Source organism: Chaetodon auriga, chromosome 19 (assembly GCF_051107435.1).
Source record: "Chaetodon auriga isolate fChaAug3 chromosome 19, fChaAug3.hap1, whole genome shotgun sequence".
In the NCBI taxonomy this organism is placed as follows: domain Eukaryota; kingdom Metazoa; phylum Chordata; class Actinopteri; order Chaetodontiformes; family Chaetodontidae; genus Chaetodon; species Chaetodon auriga.
In genome coordinates, this window is record NC_135092.1 from 17,286,900 (window position 1) to 17,301,521 (window position 14,622).

The window sequence follows — 14,622 nt, forward strand, 5'->3', positions numbered from 1 at the left end:
TAGGAAATGTAATGGATTGCAAGTGTCTGAGTGTTACTGATTACTGAGTAATATTTAATTTTGATTTTAATTCGGAAATTAGGATTTAATTTCGGATTTAATCTGGAAAAGCTGTATCAGTAATATACACGTTAAAAAACAGTATATGTGGCTCTCTGTGATGAAATGACCATAAGGGGGTTCATGTCTATTTGAGGGTCCCGATAAGAATCAGCATCACTGAGAAGGAGGATTCAGTCATGGCAGGGGGCGGGCCGTCCAAAACACAGACGTCCCCGCCCCAGCTCTCACCCCATTGGTGGAGCAGGGTGCCAAAGCCGGAGGTCCTGATCGAAGAGGTCCATTGATTGGCTGCTCGGGTCCGTGTGTGCAGGCAGCGCAGCTTGCCCGTTTGAATGTGCTGGGGACTGGAGGGGATCATTTCCATGGACCATCTGTCTCGCTGGCTACCCACACAACAAAGAAGGACCCAGGATGGTGTTAGTACATGTTGGATATCTGGTTCTCCCCGTCTTCGGCTCAGTTAGAAATAGAGGTATGACTAGCTCTATACATTTATCTTAACACTAACAAATTTCTCGGCGTTTCCTCTTTTAAATGTCCTCCAATGATGTAAACAGAGCTGACACCTGCTAGCAAAAAACGCAAGCCAGCATAATCGCGAGCGTAGACAACGTTAGCTGTCTTGCTAGCTGTAGCGTCGCATTAATTTAGCCGAGTTTAACCGTTAGATTGTCAGTGTGGCTGAAGACATTCAGAGAGCCGTGTGTGTTACGATGTTTCAGGGCCGGTTTATCGCACCAAATGACCGCAGCTGTCAAACGGCAGCCCCGCTTTTCCCTTTTATCCCCTCAGCTGTGCTACGCGGCTAACGCGGTCCGCCGTATCTTTTCGCTGCGCGGTGTTTACGTGCGTTTGCAGCAATTTTGCACCCTCGCCGCTAGCTAACGTTACCGAACAACACCCGTAGCCCGATACGGCCGCTTTGACTAGCTCAGCTTTTGCTAATAATGTCCACATCTTTGTCTGGAGTTCACATTAATATGGCCAAGCAGGCGTACTGATAACATGACAAGGGATGTAAATCCCATTGTGTGCAGCTGCCACCGAGTCTGTTGATTTTCCTGCGCTCATTTTTTACCCTCAAAGTCAGGAGTTAACGTCAATTAAAGGCTCTTTCATTAAAGACAGGTAGTTACGGCCGCAGCTCAGATAAGGGGCTCTGGCTGGCTGTTGTAAATGAGCTCTAAAATTTTGGCATTTTGCCCTAAATCTGAAAAAAATTTTGCCGGATGGAGAGATGAGACCTGCAAATCTGCGCTGCAGGTGCTCCAGCTGCCATCTGAACAGCATAAATATGAATAATCACACTCGCCGAATTGGGCATAATAACAATAACATCACCCCCCATTGCAGTAGGCTATCTGTGTTGATTATGTAATAATAATAGTAATGATTTGACGTGCATTGTTAAGACTACATGCAGTAGCACCAATGATTTCATTGTGCTTTTATTTGTGTTCTTTTTTCCTGTTCCATAGTATCGAGGCTGGCTCTACATTCCGCATTTCTCAGACCTTTGTCCCCCTCCATTGTGTAGCTAACGATCATCTGCTGCTGTCTGCCGTAGCCTCTGCCTGTTCTCTGCATCTAGCTGTATTGTGAACCCCTTCTTCCTCATTTCCTCTTTCCATTGAAGACGACATTGGCATTAAAAAACCGAGTTCCCACTCATGCCGTATCCTTCTGTGTAACAGACTAAAGAATAACACCTTCTGTAGAAAACAGTTTGTCTTTATTTAAACTGTCATGTTGCTCTTCAGTGAATAACCCATTGTAGCATTAGACTTTACTACAGACTGTCATTGTGATTCTCCCATTCAGTGTGGATAGACTACATTCTGCTGTAAATTTCTGTAAAGTGGATACATTTTGATCCTCCCCGATTCGATTACAGCCAGGCTTGATCGAACTCTTTGAAAATCGTCTCCATCCCCTGTTTGTAAAGGTGCATTGTACCAGCTTTTGTCATCAATGAAAAGCACTTGTATGATCACCTTCTCTAAATCCTTTTGACCAACAATTCCCCAATTGGCCGATACGTGCAGCACTACAATCACAGCAATTGGTGTGACGAAATTTTCACCTTTTATGGTCCACTGCACCTGTTATAGTGGCGTCCAAAGGGCTGGTCATAATCCTATCCATGTGTGAAAGCCTTTGTTCCAGCTAGCTGAATTGATTTCGTCAGCCACGAAAAATTGGCGAGACTCAGGTCTAACTCATCTTGCCATTTGAAAAATCCCCCTTTTCTCGATCCACTATCATGCACAGCCCCCTCTCGAGTCTTTCCTCAGACACCTCCAGAATGCTATCCATTTTACAGGGATGTGTATATCCTGCACTGCTGTAGAACTCCTTTTAGAATGAAAATGTCTTTTATTCTTTGGTTGTGGTTTTCTACCTTATGTTCTTGTATTAGATCCTAATGCATGGTCATTTTATACTTTTGTTTTTCCACATTGAACAGCAGATTCCAATGTAAACTTTGTGTAGAGATGTCCCTGCTATACTGAAATGTGCTGTAAGCATACACATCTACTCATTGGATGCTGCTTCTGTTCTGTTAACCCTACAGAGAGCATGGTCGGGCCTTGCCTTTGGTCTTTATTTGCATGGTATTATTATGGTTATATAGGAGATATTACTCTTATTATTACTATTATCACACAGTGCCACACATAACTAATCTTTTCCAATAAAGACTGTAGTTTTCTTTCTAACCTTCAGTGTGCTTTTTGCTGATTTCCATGTGTTCCTCCCCTCCTCCCTCCACACTGTGCTGTCACTGAGACGGTCCCCTCACTCTTTATGTGCTCTCATTTCTCAGCTGTCTTTGACAGAGTTTCTTCAAGTTGATGCTGTGCTTACTTTGGTGTAGGGGCGACCAAATTTCCTATCCATTCAAAGAAAAAAAAAAAAAGCATGTTTATATTGATATTTAATGTGACACGCTGTCATTCCCTCCTAATCCATACACTGTTGTTTATAGAACAAAACACAGCCGCCCTCACATCCACTCATTGGTGTTCATTGGTGATGAGTTAACATTGGAACAACCTTGGGCAATATGGATAAAAAAATTATGTCATGGTACATTTAATTTTGTATTTAAATGTAAATATATATGGTGATATAGCTCATTTTTAAACCTGTATATATAAATAAACCTCCAATCTAGCAAATTAAATACTCAGCAACTTGATATACTTCAATAGATTAATGCAAAAATCATCAAAAAGTCCAATACTGCCAAAAAAAACCACTGATTTACAGCGTGGCCTAAAATGACCCCACACACCCAAAGATATGAAACTGTTATACACCACGGTATCAACAGCTTTGCCAGACTATTTCTTGGCTGTGAAAAAGTTACCGAGATAAAATCTAGCACATAACCAACCAAAATGTGTTATTTGCACACTTTTTGTGTGGATTTAACAAAGAACAGATAGCATGTTTGTGCTAAACTAAACTAACCAGCTACTGGTTTGTCGCCTGACAGGTATGAGACTGTTATCAATCTTCTCATCTGACTCCAACTTTGGCTCTAAGAGTCTTCACATGGGCAGCATAATGACAAATCGATTTGACTCAAACACCAAATGGCAATCTGTGAAGAGTTCTATCAGTGTCTCTGTGTAATGTCGTAAACTATGGGCCTCTTTCATCTGGCCCTTTTCTTGTTAATTGGCAGAACAGACCTTGACATATTTTTTTTTTTTAACTCTTGATTCACACAATTCTCAGTTTTATATTACTAAAATAAAGTCACCCAATTGCGCCTTGGTAGCTTGTGACAGCAGCATAGCTCAACCCAAGTGCACATGAGGCTTTTGATAGTTTATTGCAGGAAGTCTGTGATATTCAACTAAAGGCTTAGAGTTTTTGTGAATAAATAGTAAGAATCATGTACTTCATGTTGTCTGACCAGAGTTTTTAATTATACAGCTTCTGAATGTTTATACTGGACCTACAAATTAATTCGATTTTTGCTCAAAATGTGATGGTTTTTGTTTGCTTTTTTGTTTTTTAATGTGCAAATCTTGGTTTAAGTCACCCTCACTTTAAAAATGCACTACAAAGCCTTTGCTTCTGTGCAAACTTTAAAAGCAGGGCAATCGGTCACAACATGCAGCACAGGCTCTGGCTTATTCATTTCAAGTATTTAGCCTTTTAAATATAAATGGAAAAAGTTCCTGCTGTCACGTTCCAGCCACTTGAGTCTTACAGTTGTTCACGTCTGAAATAGTCCGTTATTTATGTGCAGACTCAAGGTGTGTGTGAGACACAGCATGTGTGCGCGGCAGTTTTCTCCACGGACTCCAGCAACAGACTTTTAAATAACTCAACAGCTGTAATGCATGTATTCTTTCACAGTAGCTGCACCCGTACAGACCACATTAATATCAGATGTTTTGTCCTCCACCCAGCACCCACTCTGTCCTTATTTGACCCATGTTGAGCATCAAGGTCAGTGAGTGGTGTGCAAGCATGAGCTGTGCAGAGCCATTTGTATGCTGCTTCTCATTCCACTGTACAACACAGAGGCTCATTTCACTCCTCAGTCCCTCGCTGTGATTGTGATCGTGCTAATTAGTGATATCAGCTGGTGTGGTGAGGACATTTACAGCGAGAAACCGCATGCACATGGCTCACTGTCACATGATGGAAGACCACCGAACTAGGCAGAAGACAGGATTATGTTAGAGAGGAGGTGCGATTGTAAAGCTGCAGTGGTGGAAGCGGGAGGGGGAGGAGGGGTGAGGGAGAGGGAGAGACAGGTTCGATGTCAGACTGCTGCAGTCGTGGCTGGGCAGGGCTTACGGGCTGTCACTCAGGCAGGGACACCATGCCGCAGCCACACCATGGGGGAGGGGCTGCCTGTGCAGCAGCTCAGGGGTGAGGAGAGGTGGATGTATGCGTGCGCGTGGGTGGGGGTCCGTGCTGCACCAATCAGGCATTTCATGTCTGTGAGTCAAAACCGAAGCAGAGATGTAACAATAACAACATCAGGGCTGTTACTGCTGGCAGCACTGCAATATGTCAAATATTAATGTCAGCGGTTCACGCTGTGAAAGAGCCCACAGACAAATAATTTGATATTTACTTGAAGCTTCACACTGAGTCAAGTCTTACCGGGTCACAGGCGTTACACAAAAGTGATGCACACATGCACATGTCTTTTAACAATCCCAACCACCAGTCTGACATTTCTGCTCTACTTCCTCAGCCAGTGTTGTTTTCAGTGTGCTCACGGCGCTCAGGGTTCACTGGACTCCCGTGTCCCAAGGCTACATGCAACATAGCAACCATGAAAATATGTCACATTAGCGATTATTAAAGGAATGGTTTGACATTTTGGGAAGTGCTCTTATTTGCCTTGATAGATTGGAAGATACCACTCTCATATCTGTCTGTTGAATGTAAGGCTACATCCAGTAGCCGGTTAGCTTAACATAGCTTAGTACAAAGACTGGAAAAAGGAGGAAACAGCTAACCTAGCTCTGTCCTGTGATAATGCAATGAAATCTGACTGCCGGCACCTCTAAAGCTGATTAATATGTTAGATTTTGTGTTTTCAATGCAAAAAAACCCCCAGAGTGCTCAGACTATTACTTGGCTGGGAGCAGTAACTTCCTGGAGTCGTTGTTTAGCAACTGCTCAAAGCCAAGAAATACTGTTAGACCTCCACATAACACCCCATAAAACAAAAAATTATAATTTTTACACTTCGGTTGTTGTACAGACCAAATGAACAAAATACATGTCTACTGGTGAGCTTTAGGGATGCTTGTGGACACAGCCATGCTAGCTGTTTCCAGTCTTTGTGCTAAGCTAAGCTAAACTAAGCTAACCAGCTCCTTGCTGTAGCCTTATAACAGACAGATATGAGGGTGGCATGAAGCTTCTCCTCTAACTCTCAGGAAGAGGAGGTGAATAGGCATATTTCCAAAATGTCAAACTATTCCTTTAAATAAATGACATAAAAATGTAGATGCACATGTATTTAAGGGATGTTGTGGGATGATGTTTACATAAGGATGTAACAGACGTGATAATTTGTAAATTACATTTCGACTCAGTGGACCATCTCCTGTTAATTAAAATGCTAAATATACCGTAAGCCAGATCCTCTCTCCTCTTCATATTAGGCATGCGTTGTCACTTCATGTTGCTGTTTAACAAGTCCAGCGTTAAATCTGCCTGACTCAGCCTGAAACAGGTGACGCAACAGTAGATGAGACAATTATGATACTCAGATACCTCATTACACACAGAGCCGAGTCCATCCTTCAGACCCTGCTGTCTGCTCCAGAAAGCTAGAAAGCTGTAATGGTAAGCTGCAGTAGTAACTGTTTGTCCCCACCTCACCCTCCTCCCAGACCTCCTTTCTCCGAGCTCCGAGTAATTCATATTGATTGTTTGGTGCAGCTCGATACCGAGGTGATTCAGTGGGACTACCACACAATATCACGCCTCCTCCACCTCTGATATGAAGGGTGGGGGGAGGTAGAAATAGGCGGATGGTCATCTCTTGCGGTGGTGGAGGGTATTAATGAGAAATCTTCAGCTGAATATTTGTTCCTTGACACAGCAGACATGATACTGAGCCTTAATCTGTTAAATTGACTAGCAGTGGACCACAGACAGCCCTCTGCTGTAGATCGTCTTGGAAGCACACCAGGCTGTTAGTGAAGATCCATCCTTCCTGCTGGCTGTGCTATGGCAAGTGGAGAGGCAGGCCATTGGGTGCAATCTGTGTGTGGGTTTAGATGAGGCTCCGCGGGGGTCTCAGTGTCCGTGTCCTCCATCTGCTGTTTTGTCTGTCTTGTGTCTTCCTGTTTCAGGTCCCTCCTATTTTTATGTTCTCTCCGTGTGATTGGTTTTTAAATGTTTTTGTGTGTGTACGTGAGAAAGCTGATTTTTGCAGTATGTCACTTCACTTGTTTGTCTGCTGTTGTCTGTTTGAATGAAAGCGGTCGCAGGCTTATCCGGCTCGATTCTCATCACTGGCATTTATTTTCTATAGGAGCACACTTCACCAGGCATCAACACAGCCATGCTACCTCCTGCCGACACTTTCACCTGGGCGCTGCCCAGGCACCCATCTCAGCAGAGTTCCCTCTAGGACACGCCAGCCAGCCGCCGCAGACCGGCCTGGCCACCCACCTGCCCCCGGCACACCATCCGCCCCTCACTGCCCTGCCTGCGCCCCCTCAGTTCCAGGATGTGCCAGGGCCTCCATTCCTACCTCAGGCCTTACACCAGCAATACCTCATCCAGCAGCAGCTTCTTGAAGCGCAGCACCGCCGGATTCTCCCGCACTCCAGGTAGAACTGCTACCTGCATGCAGATACGCTCAAACAGAAAACCATGCAAACATTTTTAGCTTCTCTTTTATCTTATTTGCAGAAGAACCCAGGAGCGTATTCCCCTGAACCCTCACCGGCTGCGTTCAGGCTATGAGTACTCCCCTCCCCTCCATGTTCCACAGCCAATGACGCAGCAGCAGCAGCGCTACCTGGCCGAAGGGACCGACTGGTGAGTCACTGTCGCGGATAAACGAGGGTCCTGTGGAGTCGAGAAACGATCACCCCCCTGCCCTTTCATCTCTGTGCCCATCTGTCTGTCTGTCACACGGCCTACACGGATGATGATGTTGATTTAGTCGCCTCTCTGTCTGCCTGCAGGGATCTCAGCGTTGATGCTGGCCTCCCTCACCACCAGTACCAGCTCCAGCAGCTTCCGCAGCACTATCAGCATTACCTGGCCTCCCCTCGAATGCACCACTTCCCCAGGAACACGTCCTCTGCACAAGTGGTACGTTGGTCACCCTGTTATAATATTATATGTTTTTTTTAAGGCTGCAAATGTAATCATCAAAACAAATGTATTCATTTAAAAGAGTGTTACACCCATATAGTATTGTCAAAGTCATGATTAACCTGGCATCTACATTACCCAAAATGCAACTCCACCACTAACAGTTCGGTTGGAGATTCCAGCTAATGTAGCCTCAAGGCTGCAGCCTCAATAGGAACTCACTAGATTGTACTTTTCATACTGGTATCAAGAGTTTTGGGAACTTGCCACCTTTAGCAGCACGTTGTTGCTGTTTAGCAACTGGAAACACAGTTTTGGTGTTTGTGCCACCTTCACGATGCATCAAAACTATGGAGGAAAACCACCTACAGCGCTGAAATATGATCAAGCGTTCTCTTTTGCTAGGTTGTGCATGAAATCAGAAACTACCCGTACCCCCAGCTGCACCTGTTGGCTCTGCAAAGTCTGAATCCTTCAAGGCACGCCACCGCTGTACGAGAGAGCTATGAGGTAGACTATGCTGCTTTCAATCACACCACATGATCCTCTTCAGCATATGGAGTTCAGTTGTTGTTGGAATTTCCAGTTTTAGGCACTTCTTGTCCACATTTGCTTAAATATCAGTTGACAAAGTCTCACCTCAAGGTCCATTTAGTCACTGTTCTATTACTATAGTCTAATACTGTTCTCAAGCGTGTGTCCACTTTTTCGTCAGGAGCTGTTGCAGCTGGAGGACCGGCTGGGGAGCGTCAGCAGAGGAGCTGTTCAGACAACCATAGAGAGATTCACTTTTCCACACAAATACAAGAAGGTAGCATAATGACATACGGAGACATAACCTGTTGAATACACTCACATTGGGCTTTTCTGACCCGAGCGTTTGGCTCTCTGCAATCTGACCCGCTAACAGAGAAAGCCCCTGCAGCTGAAGATCGGGGAGGAGGAGGAAACAGATGTGGATGAGAAATGCACCATCTGTTTGTCCATGCTGGAGGACGGAGAGGACGTCAGGTCAGAAACTCTTTGTAGCCCCAGAATCCTACTTTTTCATGAAATTCTTTAAATTGAATTTTAACCTGTTAGTTATTGAGCTTCGGAGCAGCTGGTTGGTGGATTCTGTTATGTTTGGTCACTGCCAGGCTAGCTATTTCCTTCTGTTTCCAGTCTTTGTGCTAAGCTAAGCTAACCAGCTGCTGGATGTAGGATTAATAAACATCATTCTCATTGCATAAATAGTTACAAACCTGATCATTATTAAATTAGATCTCGACTCAGTGGACCGTGTACTATTAATTCAATTTGTCAGCTAATGCTAAATATTACAAACCATTAACTAATAACCAAATCCTCCCTCTTGATCTCATTAAACATAGATTGTCACTTCATATTATAACAAATCCAGCTTTGATCTGCCTGCCTCAGCTTTAAACAGCTGACAGAAAAGACTATTGATAGGCAGGTTTTCTTACTGTCTGATAGAGCCGGGCTAGCTGTTTCCACCTGTTTCCAGTCTTTGTGCTAAGCTAAGCTAACCAGCTCCTGGCCGCGGCTGCATATTGAAGGGAAAGATGTGAGAGTGGCTTCGATCTTCTCATGTCACCAGAAAACACAAAGTTGAACTGTTCCCCGAGCCAAGGCATAAGCATGTGCACTCACACATGCCTTTAAAACCATGTTGGGGAATGAAATTCAGGGGTGAAGATCTGTGCCCTGGGATGAGGGAAGAGGGTCGGTTTACAGCGCGTGGAGTCTCAGCTGTCCGACAGGCGTGCAGGATTGATGACTGGACAGAAGTCGTCTCTGCATGCCTGAGTGAACAAAATTAACTCCACGCTGGTTCCTGAAGCTCTTTGCGGGCACATAACCGTATGCTCAAGGTGAGTCGTGCTCGCCAATGTGAATCAACATTTACCTCGTGTCTCTCTGTCCTGCAGGAGATTGCCCTGCATGCACCTCTTCCACCAGGGCTGCGTGGACCAATGGCTGGCCACCAGCAGGAAGTGTCCGATCTGCCGAGTTGACATCGAAACACAGCTGAACCCTGACAGCTGATGGGATTTAAACCCCCCACTCTGTCAATCACCCTCGTGTGGTTCCTGCTTTCTTCGGCCCTCCCCTCCTCCTCTCGGGTGCTTTGCCAAATGTCTCCAGACGTCATGTGACATCACCACCCTTCTGACTCACGCTTTACTGAGCCAAGCCAGGATAACTAACTGCACCAGAGGCCGCCAGGGGCTCTCTTTATATAGAAGCACATCCTTCCGGAGGCAAAAGACACGCAAACACACACATACTCATGTACACAGGGTTTACTTGTAGCTTGCTGGTCGTAAGTGGGGTGTTGTTGCTGTTGTGGTGTTGTACTGTAGGTAGCCTCGGGCTGTGTAGCATGTCCTCAAAGCCATGACTTAATGTCCTGAGAGTGGAAAACACATAACCCCACACTGAGCTGGCTACTTTCTCTCTTCTTCTCTCTCTTTCTATATATATAAATATATATATATATATATATTTCTCTCCTTTCAAACGCACTTCAATCAAAGTGAATATTCTGCCACAGGAGAAAACTTAACAGAAAAACTAAATGCTCTGATGCCATGTTTACCTAAAGATCATTTGTGGTCGTAGTAGAGTAGCAGTAACCAACAAGTGATACCTGGTGCGCTGTCGCCTTCATGGAGGGGGGGCGGCAAGCACGGGCTAGCTCAGTGTTTTAATCCTATCATGCAGCTTTGACATTTTTGCAATACAGGTGTACATTTACCTTGGGTTGGTGTCCTGTGAGATGGTGTCACGTGAATAGGTCTCGTTCGCTGCAGGGGGAAACAGTGATCCGAGTCGTCGTGTGTTTCAAAATAGGTAGAAAGTGTTTTTTTTTTTTTTTTTTAATTAACCAAAATGCATTTTGTCACAGTGTAGTTGACGCAGGTTCACGCGTGTGTGTGCGTGTGTGTGTGTGTGCGCGTGTATGTGTGTACGTGCGCGCGCGCGCTCTGCCCCGCTGCGTGTGACTTTAAAGAACGTGTGCATGTTCAGGAAGTGCAGCTGTGAGCGTGTTTCATGAACTCCTGGACGTTAACTCGCTGTAGGCTGTGAGCACTGGAGTGCTTTTACGAGGCAAAGCCAAAAAAAAAAAAAAAATCATAAAAATAATACAAAAATAAATAAATAAATAAGGATGAAAAAAGGAAGCTGCAGCAGCGCGAGGCAGGAGGAAGACCTCGCACCTGGATCTTCATCTGGTGCAGAGTGTATCAGAAAAAAATGCATGTGTCATCGTGGGCTGTTAGCTTTGGTAGCTCAGTTTAAAAAGGTACAGAGGTGGCTTTGCATGACTTACTGAAGCTCTGACTATCTTCTCAACACTAACAGACAAAAAAAGAAAAAAAAAATGAGCACGGTGTCAGCGGCTGCTCCCCTGACTTGTAGCGCGTGTCCATCCCTGACCCCTTCGGTGGCAACGATGGGATCCTATTTTTGATGTTTACCTTATTGCCTAAAGAACAAGCACATGTGACAATAGTTATAGCAACAAACGGTTCCTCTTGGTGTTGCATCCGGTTTTCTGTTCATAGATTCATCAGTGTTTCGGCAGGCAGGAGCTCGCGTTATTGATCTTGTGTGTTCGTGTGACAGACCTCCCCTCGTGGTTGCTATGCTGGTTGCTATGCTGTATCGCTAGAACATGTAGAACGTGGTTCGACGGAGGCAGCCTCGCGCTCGCAGTGCACACAGACGAGACGGCGGAACAGCCGGAGAACATCCAGGCTGTTCCAGGCAAGCGGAGCACCCCCACGCACTGGTCTTCTTCTTCTTCTTCTTCTTCTTCTTCTTCTTCTTCTTCTTCTTCTTCTACTGCTTCTGCTTCTTCTTCTTCTCCTCATTTTTAACTCTTTGTTTCTGTGCCGTTATCTCCAGATTACGAGTTAATTATGTCGCTATCTGAGAAGATGATGAGGAGATCACCAACTTCTCATCTCTCTGCTTCAGTGAAGTGAAGCCTGTTAAAAATGGCAGACTTAATGAAGGCCAACACACTGCACAGTGACCCCCGCCACATCAGCACATACCCTGCAGAACCCTGCTGACTTTTATCATCAAATTTATAATCAATGCAGTGATCAACTCAAACTCCTTGATCTGACATTTTCATCTTAAATCAGTCACTACAGTTGTCAAGACGCCATCTGTGCCTGCTGGCATGGCGCTCGCAGCAGCTGGTTCGCGAGATTACAGAGATCACATGTGAATCCATCTCGCTCCTCTATACATCATATAGCTCACTAATCTGATTGGTTGAAGTTAGCCCATTAAGAAACCACGTGGCATCCGGTTAAGTAATAAGAGGAAAACAACCTTTTGTTCTCTTGCGATAACAGGTTGATTATCTTGTTATCTCCAGATAACAAAGCTCGTTTCTTCGAGTTAACGAACATATTTAAGTCTGGAGATAACGTCACTAAGAAAAAGTAACTGCCAGCAGGGGCGATCTCGCTGTCGAACCTTGCCGTTGTCGTTTCAGCTGCGCGGGGCCGCCTGTTGAAAGCATGCCTTTAGGACCCTCACTGTCCCATGCACTGTGATAGTAAAAGATGAGACTTGGCCCAGAGACTCTTTAGGCCTCAGCGGGCCGAGGATCAATTAACAGGATTACTCCTCCTTGTCTTGTGCACTGCCGGCGTTGACACTGCCTCCTCCTGTAGTGGAGTCATCTGTGATGAAGTTTTCATAGTTTACACAGGGTGTTGTCAGTTGAGATGCCTTAAGTATTTAACAATCATAATTTATTACTAACTGTAGATATTGTGGGTATGTATTTAATTTTATATAGTTTTTTTTTTTTTTGGGGGGGGGGCGACTGAATCATAATTTATTTATTTAGAAATAACATAAAAATGCTATGAAAAAAACTATTACCTCATTTTTGCATTGTTTTAAATGGGAATGCTTTGCATGCAGTTGTACTTTTTGGACACTAAAGTTAAAGAAAAAAAAAATGGAGCCCTGCTGTTTGATCTCCACAAGCTGGCTGTGCGATGTTTACTGTCCAAGGCTGAGCTACTGAGCCCGCTCTCCGTCTCTCTCTCCGTCTGTCTCTCTCCATCTCTCCGTCTCTCTCTCCTCCCTCCCTCTCTCTCTCTCTCTCTCTCTCTCTCTCTCTCTCTCTCTCTGTCTCTCTCTCATGTGGTGCTGTGGATCTTGGTTACATTCCATTCAATGCAATTTCTCTGATCCCCCATGCTGTGACGTAGTGGACAAACTGCAATGAAGTGAATTGGTTTGTTCTTGTTTTTCCTTTTTTTTGCACTCACTTGTTAAACTATGGGAACCCTCTCACTGGCAAAAAAAAAAAAAGTTAGTTAAAATAATTTAAGATTATCACGACGATCTCTGGCTTTTCTTTTCCACGCTCTGCTTCTCACAGTGCACTATGGGTCGTAATAATGATCACCTGTGAGGCATGTTCCTTCGCTTTAACTCTTTGTACCTTTTCATTTTCATCTCTCCGGTGTTTCTCTTCAGTTTGTAGTCTTAAGCATAACAAGTGCCTCGCTTTAAGTGTTAGGAGATGTTTCCATACTACTGAAACCATTAATAACAATCAGCCCATGAAGCCACCATGCCTTATTGGTTGCATAATTAATTAAAAGAACGAGTCGTGAAGGAGCTTTTGACAGGCGTCGACAAAAGCCATTTTCCTCAAAATTCAAGTCAAACTGTCCAAAACAGCTGCTGGTTTGTCGTGATGAAGTATTTACATATTGTGGGAATAGTTGTATAAAGAGGCATGTTCCACTGTGGGCTTTACAGATACTACAGGAATTCTTCCTTCTTTCATTTCTCTCCTCTGTTTATCTTCTATCTGCAGCTCTTCTTTTTTTATTTTATTTTACCGTCCGTCTCTCAGACTCTATCCTCTGTTTCCTTTCACAGTCTAAAAGGAAGGCAAGGATTTTAAAGCACAACCTTTTCTAAAAATGCATGTTTTCTCAGGTTTCAATATAGTCTCAATGGTTTAATAGTCTATGGTGAAAATATATACAAAGATATAAGAGAAAAAAAAAATATGAATTTTGTTGCTGTTTGAAACTGAAAAACAAAGCTGAAGAGAAAATATCCCAAAAAGTGCCAGTGAAAGGGCTGCCGACATCCTTGTACGAAAATCTGCTGTTTAGCTGTGACTGCGCAATGTTTTTCAATATAGGATATTTTATCTGAAAATAGAACTATTTATCATTAATATTAAAGCAATAGCGCATTAATGGTGACGAGTGTGTTGATGAGGAAATGGATGAGCATATTATGGGTAAATGTTAGATTCACATGTGGTGGAATTTTGTACTTTATTTATTATTACTACTAATAATGATGATAATGATTTCAAAAGTTGCATTGCTAAACCCAAACTGTTCTGTTTTGTTTTTTAATTTTAATTTTATTTCATGGCTTGTATATTATCCTTTTGTATGTGCTCTTTTTGTAATAAATTGGATAAAATGGACAAGAACTTGTTTTTGTGTCTTATTTTCTGGTATATTGTGGTCTCAGCTTGTCCCTCAGATGCTAACACGTGGTTATAATCTCACCCTTTGACGTTTAAAGAAGCTATTAGGTAAAATAAGAAAAGCAGCCCTCTGTATGCTTTAAATAACAGTGTAATGTGTATAAATTGATACATAATACAATCTTTATCAATGACCTTAAAGCAGAACAGGCAGCTGTAAACCCAAAATT

The 14,622-nt window shown here is 43.7% G+C and overlaps 1 protein-coding gene across 2 annotated transcripts; it reads left to right on the top strand.

Moving 5' to 3' along the window:
* Window positions 1–374: 374 nt before the first annotated feature.
* On the top strand, window positions 375–14,395 carry ark2ca (arkadia (RNF111) C-terminal like ring finger ubiquitin ligase 2Ca). Of its 2 annotated transcripts, none has more exons than XM_076758115.1 (8): window positions 375–535; window positions 7,094–7,394; window positions 7,477–7,605; window positions 7,755–7,884; window positions 8,293–8,397; window positions 8,603–8,698; window positions 8,798–8,898; window positions 9,822–14,395. In XM_076758115.1, exons 1-8 carry the CDS (start codon window positions 475–477, stop codon window positions 9,937–9,939), a joined length of 1,041 nt encoding a protein of 346 aa, XP_076614230.1. In that variant the 5' UTR covers window positions 375–474; the 3' UTR covers window positions 9,940–14,395. The 2 variants fall into 2 exon arrangements, with proteins under 2 accessions (XP_076614230.1, XP_076614231.1); XM_076758116.1 differs by having other exon boundaries at window positions 7,480–7,605.
* Window positions 14,396–14,622: the final 227 nt, after the last annotated feature.

Bases quoted from the DNA above. Each gene is read 5' to 3' on its own strand.
- ark2ca (XM_076758115.1), top strand. From the start codon at position 475: ATGGTGTTAGTACATGTTGGATATCTGGTTCTCCCCGTCTTCGGCTCA. The intron at 7,606-7,754 runs GTGAGTCACTGT...GTCTGCCTGCAG, and splicing joins CTGGCCGAAGGGACCGACTG to GGATCTCAGCGTTGATGCTG. The intron at 8,699-8,797 runs GTAGCATAATGA...ACCCGCTAACAG, and splicing joins TTCCACACAAATACAAGAAG to AGAAAGCCCCTGCAGCTGAA.